The sequence below is a fragment of the Ostrinia nubilalis genome, chromosome 18 (genome assembly GCF_963855985.1).
Source record: "Ostrinia nubilalis chromosome 18, ilOstNubi1.1, whole genome shotgun sequence".
Classification (NCBI taxonomy): Eukaryota; Metazoa; Arthropoda; class Insecta; order Lepidoptera; family Crambidae; genus Ostrinia; species Ostrinia nubilalis.
Genome location: NC_087105.1, coordinates 547307 through 563177, shown reverse-complemented (window position 1 = coordinate 563177; position 15871 = coordinate 547307). Strand labels below are relative to the sequence as shown.

Here is a 15871-nt window from a genome sequence, read left to right as displayed (position 1 = left end):
TGAATGCTTAATGATTTAGATCTTGTGATTGATTAGCAATGTGATAATAACGTAAACGCTACCTACAGCCGTTTTACGCACTTAAAATAGGAGTATAGATAAAAGGTTGCCAGGGAGCATGATGTAGTACGTAATACGTATCAATAAAACTAATTGGATCGATAAAAATATGCTGTAGCATTTAATGAAACTATTGATCAGTATCACATAATTCCCAGATAAGCGAAATGATATGCTAAAATTCACTGCGATTTCAATACTATTATTTTATTTAGCCATGATTCTTTAAATAAATATGACTGAAATGATTTAGCCCTGACTGTACAAACATGCAGTTGCACCAATATAATATTTAGAGCGAATTGCAATGGAAATACCGATGTCATTTGTGTTGCAATGGTTTTTCGCTATTGTGGCGGCATAAAGGGGTGTAATGACTGGTCTGCCATGCTCAGTTAGACATGTCCGCTCCGCGATCGTTAGCTGTCCCCCGAGCGTTCATTGAATTGCTTTATTGAAAGTTAAACCGATGCTGCTAAAAAACTAAGCGTGCATCTGGAACATACGATACGATGATGGTCAAAATTGATGAATTAAAGTAACATGGAGTTGAAGTTATTTTTCGTACTGTGGATGGTGTCGACCGCAGAGCAGGCCGAGGTGATTACCGCGCAAGGCAGAATCCGCGGCGAGATGCACCAGGGGTATGTTTCGTACAACGGAGTCCCATATGCAAGTGGAAACGATACTACTGGTCGGTTCAAGGTAAGCGTATTCAGGGCACTCACGCCCGTCTTTACAAACGATGCTTGCTTATGTGAAGTAGCAAATCGAACGCACAGCGTTGAATAGAGCTCTGTGATTGGTTCATGTGAAACCCAGTGCGTCCACGCGCACTGTGAGACCTCAGTAATGTTTGTGAATACGGGCGTCATACTCGTACAATTTCCGAATATCGTACTCCTCCTACATCAACCAAGAATATGAATAACAGAAAGCTTTTCAGCAAGCCGGTATACCCCCCACGTGGAGTGGCATGAGGGAGTCGCAGCAACCCCGCTGCGGGCTGACCTCCAAGGTTAACGACTGCCTCCAGCTGGACGTCCACGTGCCCACGTCCGGCGCTTCGTGGCCCGTGCTTGTATGGGTCAAGGGGGGCGGCGGGAGGTACTCTCCGGGGAAACTGGTCCAGCAAGGGATCGTCGTAGTGGTTGTCAGTCACAGGTAATAGATAATGTGGTGATTAAGTAAATAATTACCAATAGCCTACGCTTCATATGTGAGACTTTAAAACCGTCTAAATCGATTCATCATTCATTAATATTTTCAGGATAGGGCCTTTAGGATTTCTATGCTTAGGCGAAGAGAAGATGCCAGGCAATGTTGGTGTGAAAGACGTGGTTATGGCTTTGCGTTGGGTTCGCGACAACATCCCAGCATTCAATGGCAACCCGTACAAGGTGGTGGTGGCGGGGCAAGGCTTCGGCGCCGCGATGGTGGAGGCGCTGCTGCTCAGCCCGATGACTCAGGACTTGTTTCACGGAGCGATTATGCAAAGTGGCAGCGTTCTGTGCCCCTGGGCCTTCAACCATGACGCTAAAGACCGCGGACTGTCTCTCCTCCAGATGTTGATTGAAAACGACGAAACTATGACTCTCCTAAACGCTGGCGCTGAAGAACTGGCTGTGAATGCCGATAAAATATATTTCCCCTATTTACCATTTGGAATATGTATCGAGAAAGGATTTAAAAATGAAGAACGCATGTTACCCGAATCACCATATCGCTTGTTATCGAATAAGCTCGCAAGAAAAGTGCCCCTAATCATGGGCTACAACACCGACGAGGCTTACATATTTCTATCTGCATTGAGGGAAAATAACATACGAAAAAAGATGGCGAGAGATCTGTCTGTGCTCCTGCCCGAAGAACTTAAATTTCTGAATGTGAATGAGTTGAAGACCGTAGCGAAACAGATCAAAGAACTTTATTTTAAAAACAATTCTACCATGGCAGCACTGCTGGCTTATCACAGGTACAAAATTTTTAGAGAAGTAGCTTATTTCGAGTCGTTTAGTAATGGTTTTCCTACAATTCCTTTGTTTGGCTAGCACTACGAAGCTAACCTCGATGCAATAAGAGCCACTTTACAAAGCAATGTGATGAAAGTATTCCAATCCGTAATTTCCAGAGACGCGTACTTCCTAGCGCACATCCACAGGAGCGCCCGCCTCCACGCATCCTCCGACTTGCCGGTGTACTACTACCAGTTCTCCTACGCCGGCCAGCCGGGAGTGGTGGCGGACCACCAGCTTCGCAAGGCGGGCGCGGCGCACTCGGACGAGCTGCCCTATCTGTTCCCGGAGACGACATCATCCATGGAGGGCACTGACGGCACAGTGCAGGACAACATCTTACGGCTTTGGACTAATTTTGTTAAGCACTTGTAAGTGACGATTTTCTTGTCATAATGGTGTGAATTCAAATAACGACCTTCTTTATACTTCTTCTTGTATGTCGTGTCGACAGCAAACCTATACAGTATCTTTATACTGGAGGTCATTTAGGTCTTTTATAGTCATCTAAACTGGAATGGAGGCCGCGTACCGGAAAACGCAGCGTGGGACGTCCACCCACAAGGTGGACAGACGACATTGTAAAGGTAGCAGGGAAGCGCTGGACGCAGGCCGCTACCAATCGATCAACATGGAAAGCATTGGGGGAGGCCAATGTTCAGCAGTGGACGTCCTATGGTTGAAATGATGATGATGATGATGCACTGGAAATTTGTAATTTATTTTTAACGTTGAGCAGAAACCCGACCCCCTCGGATGCTTCCCCGCGCTGGGATCCCTTGGACTCGGCGGAGCCGCGCGTCCTGGACATCGGCGCGGAGCTGACGATGCAGCCGTTCCCGTACACGAGGGCCTGCCGCATGTGGGACGATATCTACGAGCGGTTCTACTACTCCAGGAATTATTTGGGACTTTAGTTTTTTAGCGTTTCTAAAATATTTTTTCTGCTACCAATAAATATTTCTTAATTATCATTCTTTGTTTTATTTATTAAATAAATCAGAATTTGAGAAGTACGAGTATAAATTGCATCAGTCATTTGATGATGGCAATATAGTAGGTACATAGTTTATATGTGAGTACTATTCATGATCATGGGAATTATTAATAAATTTTCTTTCATATAGTCATAGCAGAAGTTTGCGACATACAGAGATGATACAGTGAATCTGGGGGCACGGCAGTGCCCCCGCCAAGTCGAGCGCGAAGCAAACACTGCCGTACCATCCTTTACTGGAACCATTTCGCCGCATTTTCAGGCCCCTATTTGAGAACCTCTGGATAAGACCAGAACGCAGAAATTTTCGTCATCTAGTAAGCTATAATCACATACTTAAAATCCAAAATTTCAAGTCTGTAGGTCATTTAGTTCCGAAGTTAAGCGAAAGCAAAGTTTCGCATTTATGACACTCACTCACTCACTGATGATCATCAAAATAGAACTAGTACTTCCCATAAACTCAGAGAGCTGAAATTTGGTACAGAGTTAGGGTTTAATGGCCACATAAAGGGAAAACTATAAAAACTAGGAAAATCGAAGATCTGGAGTAACACCACATTCATAATCAATACTACTAGCGCCACACCGGCACCGTGGTGTTCGCCTGTACCGCTCACCGCTAGATGGCGCTAGCACTTTGAGCGTCGATATTCTGCACCGCGGTGTCCAGATTTTTTTTCCTCTCTAGACCCCCCCGTCGATTAAGTTGATTGAATGTTGTGTAATAATTTGAATTTGGTTGATTGATTTCGTTTATTATATCGTGAGGTTCGCTAAGGTTAAGTTATTATAAAACAATTATGATTCGTTGCCCATTTTAAAGGTGTTTAATATCGTAAAAAAAATGCCGATAATAATAATATTAAAGGACGACGACGTTAAATAATTATGCCACATTCTACAAAAAGAAGTGAAATCCCATCAAAAACATTCTGTAAAAAAACTAGCCAAGTCTCGATGGAGCTGCTTGTTTATCTCTAAAAAGTAATGAAATCTTGACAAAGTCGTGCCAAGTCTATGGTTCTTTACTGCGATTTCTTTATTATTATAGTTAATGTTGTGTGACTTGGCCGTTGAACAATCTTTATTAATATAATCAATAATCATGCATAAGTATTATTGAAATACGCAGCTTTATTAAGCCTACATTTCACTGGTTATTAAATCAACGTTTTCCAAGTGGCAATTTTCCATCGTCAATGGGTAGCGGTTCTGGCAACAGATTGGTGCAATGGTGTCATGAAGCACCTGGTTTTGTACCCTTTACAACGGCCAAGTCACACAACATTAACTATAATAATAAAGAAATCGCAGTAAAGAACCATAGACTAGGCACGACTTTGTCAAGATTTCATTACTTTTTAGAGATAAACAAGCAGCTCCATCGAGACTTGGCTAGTTTTTTTACAGAATGTTTTTGATGGGATTTGGGTTTACCACAATATTAAGTAAATTTTTGCGAAGTTGTTTTAACTCTGAAATTCCCGGTTCGATTGATAGTGACTGAATAATGAGTGAGTTATATGTATATGATTAATCTTTAAATAATTTAAACGGTGACATCAGACATTGTAAACCAAATTCTACACAATTGGAATTATAAAATGTGTACTGTTAATTTTGAATGTGAGTTACATTCAAAATGTCATCAAAAAATCTTGCCCAAATGATAAGACTGACTCATAGTCAAGATAAATGTTGATTTCTGTATTACTATGCAAATTCATGTATTCAACCGAACTTATATTTCATTAAAATAAAGTACAGTGCCAGTTCCAAATTCCACAATGTGTAGATACCTATTTGGATTCGTTTTAATTTAAATCGGAGCGCCCTAATTTTGTATTTTGTGTACTTAAGTGGCCTTATTAAGTGAATCCATGCTACGCCGTAAACTGGCTGTTGTGCTGGCTGTTCCATAGGTAAATTTAAAACCTTTTAATTTCCTACAAAATCTTAAGTACTTACCCACTAGAGGCACCATACTAAGACTTCAAACAGGTTTTGTTCCCTTACCTGAAAACAAAGAAGCGGGTACTACGTTGTTAGGTATTCCTACAGAAACATATTAGCAAAACACTTCAAGCGAGCATTGCTTGTAATAATATAGAAGTGTGCAAGTGTATAGTGGCAAGGCAAGGCAAGGCAATAAAAGCGATTAAAATTGTGCCAGGGGACAGTTGAACTGTTATTGGATCCCTAACGAAATTAATAAGAAGAACATGGGAGGAGTTAAAAATTAAAGGATTTGCCACAATCAGGCTTGATCTGAAAGTTCCGCATCAGTCAGTGCAATCGGGCAGCGATCCGGGCAAGACAGATAATGTCTGTCAGCAGTTTGCATTCTCGCGGTCAGATCGCATTTAAACATAAAAACGTTTAAAAAAACCGTCTTAAAAACTAAGCTCTTGCTTTGAGCTTGGCATTTGGCAGACTGGCACCGACTCCGCGCTCTTATTCGACTCCGATAGAATAAATAATTAAATAAATAAATAACGTAATTATTTTTATACTTTTTAGTGGACTGTTTTCGTATCGGGACACTTGCGCGAAAGACACTAGCGCGAAAAGACATGAGCCACAACATGAGCGCAAAAGACACTACCGCGAAAGATATTTGCGCGCATGGATACTTGCGCGAAAAGATATGAGCGCGAAAGACATTTGCGCGAAAACAGTTTAAATGTGGGCGTATAATACAATATAGCTCTCGTTTAGAATCTGACGGAAGTTTATCAATTTCCTATGAATAATTTGCGGTTCTTGTTATTTTCCGATGACATACATACATAGAATTTTTTTTAAAAGAAAATATACCAACCGAATTGAGAACCTCCTCCTTTTGTTGAAGTCGGTTAAACAAACATATATTATGTATAGCGAGCGACCGACAATGTTGTTTATGCATGACATGAAAAAAAAAAAGGCTGCGTACTTATTAGTTCGCAGAACGCAGCCAATGTGACACGTATAATATAAGGATACCTAAACTGTGCAATTAACTTTACTAATTAGTATTTATCTTTTGCAGATTATTTGGTTTCAACGAATAAATAAAGCCTGTAACTAATTAACAGCGAAGATGACGTCATATAATACAGGGTGTGGTTTTATAAAACAACGTCCATCTCAGGGGTGGTAGACGACACTGATGCCGAAAAAAAAATTCCTTAAGTTTTCATGGAAAGATCCATGAAATCTGGAAATTATGGTATTATTACGCGGGCGAGCTATCGGTCATTCCTCCCGCTATCTAGGGGCGGCAGCCGCATGCATTCCGCGATGTAGCGGGGTATGCGGGGGTGGTGCGGGCACAAGCGCCGGCGCCCGCGGATAGGATACATTTGAACAAGGGTTTTTTTACTAATCTATCTTCTATATAAATAAAAATGAATTGATGTTCGTTAGTCTGATTAAAACTCGAGAACGGCTGGGCCGATTGAGCTGATTTTGGTTTTAAAATGTTTGTCGTAGTCCAGGGTAGGTCTAAACGGTGAGCAAATACGCGCGCGATATTGTTTTTCTGTGACAGACAAAATTCCACGCGGGCGAAGCCGCGGGCGGAAAGCTAGTTAATAATAATACAGTAATAGTTAAATATTTATTTATATATTTCTTGTAATTACTTACATGTGCATACTATCACCCCCTGAGTCGGGCGTTGCTGTTAAAATTACACTCCGTATTTTACACGCATTGCCTCTGTTTCCCATTAAAATTACTATGAACTATTTTTCTCATAATTTCTAAATAGGAGAAACCGGTTAACATTGGTTGACTACACTATGTCCCACATAGCTATTAATCAATACAAAGACTACCTACTTATAATAAAAACATTGCGTGTGTATAAATGAAAAAAACATGTATGATACAACGTTAAAGTGGGAACCCTGCAAAATTAGAAAAAGGATATAAACTGAGGCCAACACCGACTCCAGGAGTGTCTTTCTTTGCTAACCACCAACATGGGTAGCTCAGTTATCCTCGTCGCTGCTCTTTTGGCAGCATTCGGTAAGTAAATAAAAAACAAAATTATTTTTAAACAATATGATTTTCAAATAATTTTCGGCAAAAAGGCAATTTTACGAGTGTACATTATCCAGTCTCCTTAGATTAATAAAGCCTAGATAGATAGTCAGTGCGCGAAAGGTGAGGCAGCTTTTAGTGAGCTGGAACGGCTCACTCGTAAATGTCATATGAACTGTCATGTCAATTTGTCAAAGTGAAAAATTGGTAAACACGTCCGACGAATTATAATTAATTATGACGGTTTGTGCTGTGAAAGGGTGTCTAAATACATCAGAAAAACGAAAGAAAATGACCAGTGTTACATTTCATAAATAAGTACTACGATTCGACGCGTATTTTGCTTGAATTTGGTTTTCAAAAATTAAATACGGGAATGATACCAGTAACAAGAACATTTATTTCCCAATTGTTAGCCGTACAAATTCACTTCCTTTTTTATGAAATCGAGACTTTTAAGTCGATTTATCTTAATGTAATTAGGTAGATACTTTGAATTCAATAAATAAGTAAGTACATAATGCGTTTTGTTTTTGTTAATTATAAAATAATTAAAATCGTATTAAAAATTTCCCTACTTTCGGGGAAATCGCCTTCATTTTCCACACTCCCCAAGAAAATTTTTAGACATAAGATTTTTGCCTCACTTTTGACGAAGCTTTTGTATGAAGACTATACATCTAGGCTTTATTAATCTAAGCCAGTCTACTTCTACGGTAATATTATGCATGGGCGAAATAAAGCTTGCCCTACCACTACTTTTGGACACCTATCAGCTGGTGCTGAGATGTAGTAGTAGACGAAATTAAATTAGAAAAAAAGATGTGCGACCTATAAGGAAAAGCCGATGCACACTTCCCATTTCAATACTTATTCACTTAATAGTATCCTTTTTCATAAAGCTTTTCGTAAACTTATAATATTATGCCTAGTGTCTACATCAAGGCAGTGCGAGGTGCGTGCGCGCACGCAAGCGGGATGGGTGTGCGGCGCCAAGCGGCTGGCGCAGGATGGCTCGCAGTACGCCAGTTTCCGAGGAGTGCCTTACGCCAAGCAGCCCCTGGGAGAGCTACGCTTTCAGGTCAGTAGGTAATTCGTGCAATGCTCATTTTTCATAATTGTCTATGTCTAACCATAATAAATACGTCAGTCAAAGGACGTCACTTATATAAATTCTTCCCGAATGTACGCGAACGTCTAACTAGGCGATGGTTAGAAATCGACCATTGCTCGTCGCAGTTCCTCACGGGACATGGCAACTTTAAACATAAACTTCACGAATTCAAACTAGTTCCGTCTCCTTTTTGCGAGTGGTCCACTGATGATGTCAGTCATGAGCAGTCTGCCCATCATATCTTGTGGGAGTGTGATCTTTGGAAACATGAACGTGATATAATGCTTAATTCAATACAACATAGTCATCTGTTTCCGCAATTTATTACACCGATCTTGTCGCGATAAGGAAAAATTTCCATGCTTTTAAGCGATTTTGTGAAAAATATTATTGGCAGGTAGTTGCTGATTGCTCATAAGATAGGCCCCCTTAATTTAATTTATTGTCCGTGGTGCATAATCTTTTCTTAAAGGTTTTAAACTTTTGTTTGTCACCTGCCATCCGTTTTGCAATGGAGGGAAGTCGAACCTTAATTTCAAACTCCTCCTATGTTCTTCTGATTAATTTCGTTGCGGGTCCAATGACAGTTTAACTATCCCCCGCCCGGGACAAACTTGACCTTCATTGGTTGGGTTTTTGTGGCGGTCAAGCTGAAGATCCTGGCTACACAGGAGTTGCAGTGGTGGGAAAGAGAGGTGGGAATAGTCCCGTAACCATAATAAAGAATTCCATTAAGACTATATTTTTTTTTCTTAAAAATTAAAAACGTACGAAATTCGCAGGAACTTCAACCACTTGAACCTTGGATCGAGGACTTTAATGCCACAACCGAAGGGCCCGCCTGCCCGAACAATGATATCTACTTTGGCCCCCTTGTGCAGCCGCAAGGCATCAGCGAGGCTTGCATCCATGCCAACATACACGTCCCAATAGATGCCCTCCCGAACACCCAAATCGGTGCAAGTTGTACTGGAGGGCTACCGATCTTGGTGTTTATTCACGGAGGCGGTTGGGTCTGCGGGTCCGGCGACGCAGACTTTAATGGACCAGAGTATATGGTCAGCAAAGGTGTTATAGTAATCACTCTCAACTACAGGCAAGTATTTTGGGCAATGCAATTTACTTTATCCAATGCCTTCTAATCCGATAAAACATCATGAATGTAGCTCATTGAATGCACACGTATACAGTAAGCATTGTAGCATCTAAGTAATTAGGATTACAATTTGTAGGCTGGACTACCTTGGCTTCTTGTCCCTGAACACCTCGAAGATTCCCGGGAACAATGGTCTGCGCGACATGGTGACCTTGCTGCGCTGGGTGCAGGCCAACGCGGCCTACTTCGGAGGCAACCCCGCCGACGTCACGCTGGCGGGACAGAGCGCCGGCGCCGTCAGTGTGCACCTTCTGACGCTATCGCCAGCCGCTGTTGGACTATTTAATCGGTTTGTAAAGCACTTTGTTAATGCAATCTTGTTTTTCATTTCTTTTGTTGTAATTTTTTTTAATCACAGAACATTTCTGTCCTTTTAGTGCATTTATTATGAGCGGTGTCGCTATCCAGGGCTTCTACAGCCAGTCTCCTGTGCACGCTCAGCAAGTGGCTGCCCTCTTCCTCTCCGCTCTGAACATCTCCTCCACGGACTACGACGAGGTCCACGACCAGCTTGTTGAATTGCCGATCGACATCCTCATAGCCGCCAGCAGGGTAGTGTTAGATCGAACGGGTTTAAACAGTTTCGTCCCTGTTGTGGAGACACCATTTGCAAACTTTACGACAATCCTAAGCGAGTACCCAGAAACTCTGCAAGCTAACGGCAACGGGAAGCATATTCCGCTAGTTATAGGCTTCACCAGCGACGAGTGCGAGATGATTCGTCCAAGATTAGTCCAAATCAACGCTGCGGTTGCGATCCAAGAGAATCCGCTGATTGGGTTGTCTCCAGAGCTTGTATACAGTTTGCCATCGAACGTAACAGCGGAGATGGCGAAGAAGGTGATGGCAAGATATTTTAACGGGACCCCGACAATGGACGAGTACATTAAGTTGTGTACCGAGTCGCTCCTCCAGTACCCGGCGATCAAGCTGGCGCAGGCGCGCGCGGCCAGCGGAGGTGCGCCCGCGTTCCTGTACAAGTACGCCTACGAGGCCGAGTACAGCGTCATCAAGGAGGCGTTGAACCTCACATATTCCGGCGCCGGCCATATCGAGGACTTGAACAGGATATTCAAGGTGAACTCGTGGCCTGTACCTGCCAGTGACGCCGATGAAGCTATGACTGGATGGATGACCGATATCATGGAGACATTCATAAAGTATAAGTAAGTCATAATTTTTATAAAATTATATTACCTGACTTCGATTTTAGTAATATCATTTTGATTAAAAGATTAAAGGTAACACATATTGAGAACATCTTCATTTTGTGAAGTCAGTAAAAAGTGTTACACATAGGTACTTTATTTTAGATGTCCTATTTAAATTACCAGCTCTCCGTCAAGAGATGGATGTTGGGGAGCGGCGTCATGTGCGCTGGAGTACAACTACATCGCCGGGCCCGCCACCGACTTCGGCGCCATGAGCGACTACGACCAGGAGATGGTCCACTTCTTCGAAACCTTAGCCGACGTGTAGTGTACGAGTGTGACTACAATGACTGATATAATTAATTTATACTATTATTTATCTTGTTGTAAGATCCAAGAAAAGCTGGTTTTCATGCACGATATCTTCAGGGAAATTCCTAAGAGCTCTTTTCTGAAGCATCCCAGGCATGCTCAATAGGATTTAAGTCAGGGGATTGTGCAGGTATCATGCCGTTGTAACCAACTTGTAACGAACGATACGCGCCATATGTGGACGGGCATTGTCGTGCATTAGCTGGAAATTTTGTCCCATTTGTTCTCTGTTGGGCAAGATTACAGGCATCTCATCTCGGTATTTTAGAACAGACATATTGCCTTGTATCCAAACGAGGTCCGTTCTACCGCCTAGTCGAATTCCTGCCCAAACCATAATCCTGCCACCTTGATATGCATGAACTTGTTGTGGGTGCTGCAGTCGATTCCAACGTCCAGGTTCTCTCCAAACGCGTACTCTTCGCGAATTAGGATGAAATCCAAACCTGGATTCATCAGTGAAAATCACAAGTGACCATTGAGAATGGTTCCAGTTTTCGTGTGCAATAGCCCATTGTAATCTTCTTCCTCGATTGCCTCTCCTTAGCGCTGGTATCCGAAGTGGCCTACGAGCACGTAGGTTGACTTCATGCGGTCGTCTTCTCAAAGTTTGACCGCTTACAGCAAACCATACTCTCTCTGTAGCCTTTGAACCAATTGCATCGTTGACTTGGCATGATATCCAAGTTTTAGACTGGCCTGCACAATCCCCTGACTTAAATCCTATTGAGCATGCCTGGGATATGCTTCAGAGAAGAGCTCTTAGGAATTTCCCTGAAGATATTGTGCATGAAAACCAGCTTTTCTTGCATCTTAGCAGGACTTGGAACAGTATTCCACAACAGGATATTGACACCCTTGTTTTGAGTATGCAGAACCTCTGCAGATGTGTCAGGAGAGTCTTTTGTGGATCTACGGATTATTAATTTTAAGTTTTTAACAATATTTATTTAAAAAAAAATTTGATGTTTGTTTAGGTTTGATGTTTAAAAAATAAAGTTAAGATTGAAATTTTGTCTTTTTTTAAATTTAACTTTATCTATTTAAAAGTTTATTATCAGATTAGATAGGCTATTAAACAAGGTTTATTTTAATGTGTAGGTAGGTGTCCTAACAAAAAGTAGATAGAATTTTAGTTATTTAGGTTTAATTGAAATATGTCGGCCGTTTGGTGTAGTGGTTCAGAACGATCAGACGACGAATGATAGATTTTTGATTTCTGTGACAGGTCTGGGTGTTTTCTGTGTATAATATGTATGTATTTATAAAAAAAGTATTTAAGTATGTTTATATCCGATGTCTAGTACCCATATTAAAAGCTTTGCTTAGTTTGTAAAATGTCCAAGGATATTTATTTATTATTTATATCCCTAGCTAGAACATGTTGATGTGTGTAAATTGTGGTTAATAGATTTAAAAAAAAAATGTATCCCCAACGAGGAAGCTCTTGGCCTGTATCTCACCTGATGGTAAGTGTAGGATTTAAATAAACACCGCCCTTTGCCATAATTAAAAAGTTAATACTTTTGTCTATGATGCTAACTCTGTATTCTCTGTGATCTGTCCGTCCGTTCGTGTGGACGTCAATAAACCGTTTAATTGAAATAATTCCCTCTTTTATTAGTATACTTCCAACAGGTTATGGGCCGTCCCGTATACCCGTAGTGAAAGGGAGAATTTCGACAATTTATTGAGATAAATCGGAGAATCACATTTCGAAGTAATATTCTGAAAATTTTTCCCGATCGAAAATGGCTACCGCGAACCTTCAACTGGAAAAATTGGCCGGTCGGGAAAATTACTCGACATGGAAGTTTGCAGTTAAATCGTATCTAGAACACGAAGATTTATGGGAGTGTGTTGATCCAGGAATCAACGTTGATCCGAAGAAAGATATCAAAGCCAAGTCGAAATTGATTTTGTTGGTAGAACCAATAAATTTCGTGCATATTGAAAGTGCTTCGTCCGCCAGAGAGGTGTGGAAAAGACTTGAGGTTGCATTTGAGGACTCCGGGCTATCTCGAAAAGTCGGATTATTGAAGGATCTGATAAACACCACCCTAGACAACTGCTCCAGTATCGAGGAACACGTGAATAAGATTATGAGTACTGCGTACAAGTTACGGAATATCGGCTTCGAAGTTGGTGATGAATGGCTGGGAACACTCATGCTGGCAGGTTTACCGGATAATTATAAACCGATGATCATGGGTCTGGAAAGTTCCTGCATAAAGATTTCATCAGATTTTGTGAAGACAAAACTTTTACAAGAAGTGAAAGTCTCCGAGTCTTCTGCATTCTATACAAAGCACAAGAATACCTCTAACACAAAGCCAAAAGGAAAAGGTCCCCGCTGCTTCAAGTGTAACAATTATGGGCATTACAAGAGCCAATGCAAAGCTAATACAGTGAAGAATAATGATAACAAGAATAATCATAACACCTTTTCAGCCGTTTTTTCAGCTTTCAGCATGTCAAATCAGGACGACTGGTATGTTGACTCGGGAGCTACTATGCATATGTCAAGACGCTCTAATTGGATGTATGACCTGCAAGCACCTCCGATTAATAAAATAATGGTGGCGAACAGTGACTCAGTCTCCGTGCACAGTATGGGTAAAGTAAATATACAGACCCGTTATTGCAAGAATGAGAATCCAATCCAGTTGAGAAATGTCTTGTATATTCCTGATCTGAGTACAAACCTTTTGTCGGTTAGTCAACTGACCAAGAGTGGCTGTAAGGTAGAGTTCACTGACACGGGCTGCAATATATTCAATGCCAACAAGACTCTGGTAGCAACTGCGAATTTATGCAATAACATGTATAAACTTAATACTGTTACAGATAGTGCATATACAGTTTCTCATAATGAGAGTAAGGTAGATATTACTACATGGCATAAGAGGATGGGGCACCTAAACATGGCTGATGTGAGGAGATTAGAGGTATGTGCTGAAGGTATAACTATCAGTAACAAGGAAGCTGATAATGTTTGTGTCACATGTTGTGAAGCTAAACAAACTCGATCACCGTTTCCCCATTCTGGTTCGAGGGCAAATGCGCTGTTGGAAATAATACATACTGACTTATGCGGTCCAATGGAAACGACATCGGCTGGAGGAGGAAAGTATTTTATAACCTTCATAGATGATTTTTCACGCAAAGTTTATGTATACTTTTTGAAGAGCAAAACTGACATTCGATCGGTATTTCAAAAGTATAAACAAGAAGTTGAAAATGAATTGGACAAGAAAATCAAAATTTTGAGAAGTGACAATGGGAAGGAGTATTGTAACCAGGATTTTACTAACTTTCTAGCAGTTTCCGGCATCAAACATCAGACGAGCTCTCCGTACTCACCTGAGCAGAACGAGTTGGCCGAGCGGATGAACAGGTCTCTTGTCGAGCGTGCAAAGTGCATGCTATTTGAAGCAAAGCTGAAGAAAACTTTTTGGGCTGAGGCTGTTGCTGCTGCAGCTCATGTCATCAACAGATCGCCGTCACGAGTACTGGGTGAGGTAACACCATACGAAAAATGGACTGGTAAGAAACCAAATATTTCACATCTAAGGATTTTTGGCACTAAGGCCATGGTACACGTTCCTAAACAAATTCGACAGAAATGGGATCGTAAATCACGTGAACTAATATTTGTTGGATACTGTGAGAACACAAAGGGGTATAGACTATTTGATCCTATTAACAAAAAGATTGTCATTAGCAGGGATGTAATATTCATAGAAAAAGATCTTGAAACTGAAAATATTACACCGGAACCTGTATCATTGACACAGTGTGTTAATATTCCCCTGGATGCAAACAATGATTGTTCAGATTCACAGAATAGTACCGAAATAAATAACACTCTAACAAATGAAGAGGATAGCGTTCAAATTGAAGCGGAAACTAGTACGACTGACACATCAATTTACAGTTGTGACAATGGAAGGTCAGATGATGAGACCTATTACCCTGATACAAGTGATGATACTGAGGAGAGTAGTTTTGAAAGAAATATCACTTTGAGGTCACACCAGAGACGCAACCTTCAAGGCAATAATTTCATGTGTGTTATGCCAATTTCAGATCCACAAACTGTGAAAGAAGCTATGGCAAGTACTAAGGCTGAATTTTGGAAGGATGCTATGAATGAAGAGTACAAGTCTTTATTAGAAAATAAAACTTGGGAAATTACTTCGCTACCAGCTGGCAAACGTGCAATACCATGTAAGTGGGTTTTTAAGACGAAGACGAATGAGAAAGGAGAAATTGTTAAATACAAAGCAAGGCTTGTGGTCAAGGGCTGTTCTCAAAAACCCGGCATTGATTACACGGAAGTATTTTCACCAGTGGTAAGAACGACTTCGCTTAGATATTTGTTTGCTCTGTCTGCCAAGTACGATATGGATATGTGGCAAATGGATGCCGTATCAGCGTTTCTCCAAGGAGACATAGAGGAGGAGATATACATGAAAATGCCTCCTATGTATGACAACACTGATAGTACAGATAGTGAGAAAGTTTGTCGACTGAAAAAGTCTATATGGATTGAAACAGGCTAGCAGGCAGTGGAACAAGAAGCTTGATGCAGCATTAAAAGAATTGGGTCTTTTACAAGCTAAATGTGATCCTTGTATCTACTATAACATTGTGAATGAAAATGACATGACTTTTATGGCTATTCATGTAGATGATATTATTTTGTTCACAAACAATCAAGATAGTAAGGCTCGTATTAAGGAACAGTTATTCAGCAAGTTAAAAATGAAGGATTTAGGTGAACTAAAGTACTGTCTTGGAATACATGTAGAAAGAGATAGAAATAAAGGCACTCTGTATTTAGATCAAAGAAAATATATACAGGAGGTATTGAGCAAATATGGAATGGCTGATTGCAAAACTGTAAAAACTCCAATTGATCCAAACTTCAAGTTTCAAGGAATAGAAAATACTGAAGAAAGTAAGATATTG

General features: G+C 40.9%; 3 protein-coding genes across 3 annotated transcripts in view; 2 read left to right on the top strand and 1 right to left on the bottom strand.

Annotated features, from left to right (window-relative positions):
* Nucleotides 1-15871, bottom strand: part of LOC135080469 (serine/threonine-protein kinase D1) — a 128782-nt gene that overhangs the window by 57898 nt on the left and 55013 nt on the right. The window lies entirely within an intron of this gene.
* LOC135080454 (pyrethroid hydrolase Ces2e-like) lies at nt 589-2992 on the top strand. Its single transcript, XM_063975092.1, is given in 5 exon segments — nt 589-765; nt 1007-1224; nt 1331-2035; nt 2192-2446; nt 2815-2992. Coding segments are annotated over 5 exon segments (1533 nt in total).
* Nucleotides 7029-11908, top strand: LOC135080823 (juvenile hormone esterase-like). The gene is made up of 6 exons (XM_063975546.1): nt 7029-7089; nt 8037-8185; nt 9001-9314; nt 9451-9663; nt 9752-10540; nt 10709-11908. Exons 1-6 carry the CDS (start codon nt 7044-7046, stop codon nt 10851-10853), a joined length of 1656 nt encoding a protein of 551 aa, XP_063831616.1. The 5' UTR covers nt 7029-7043; the 3' UTR covers nt 10854-11908.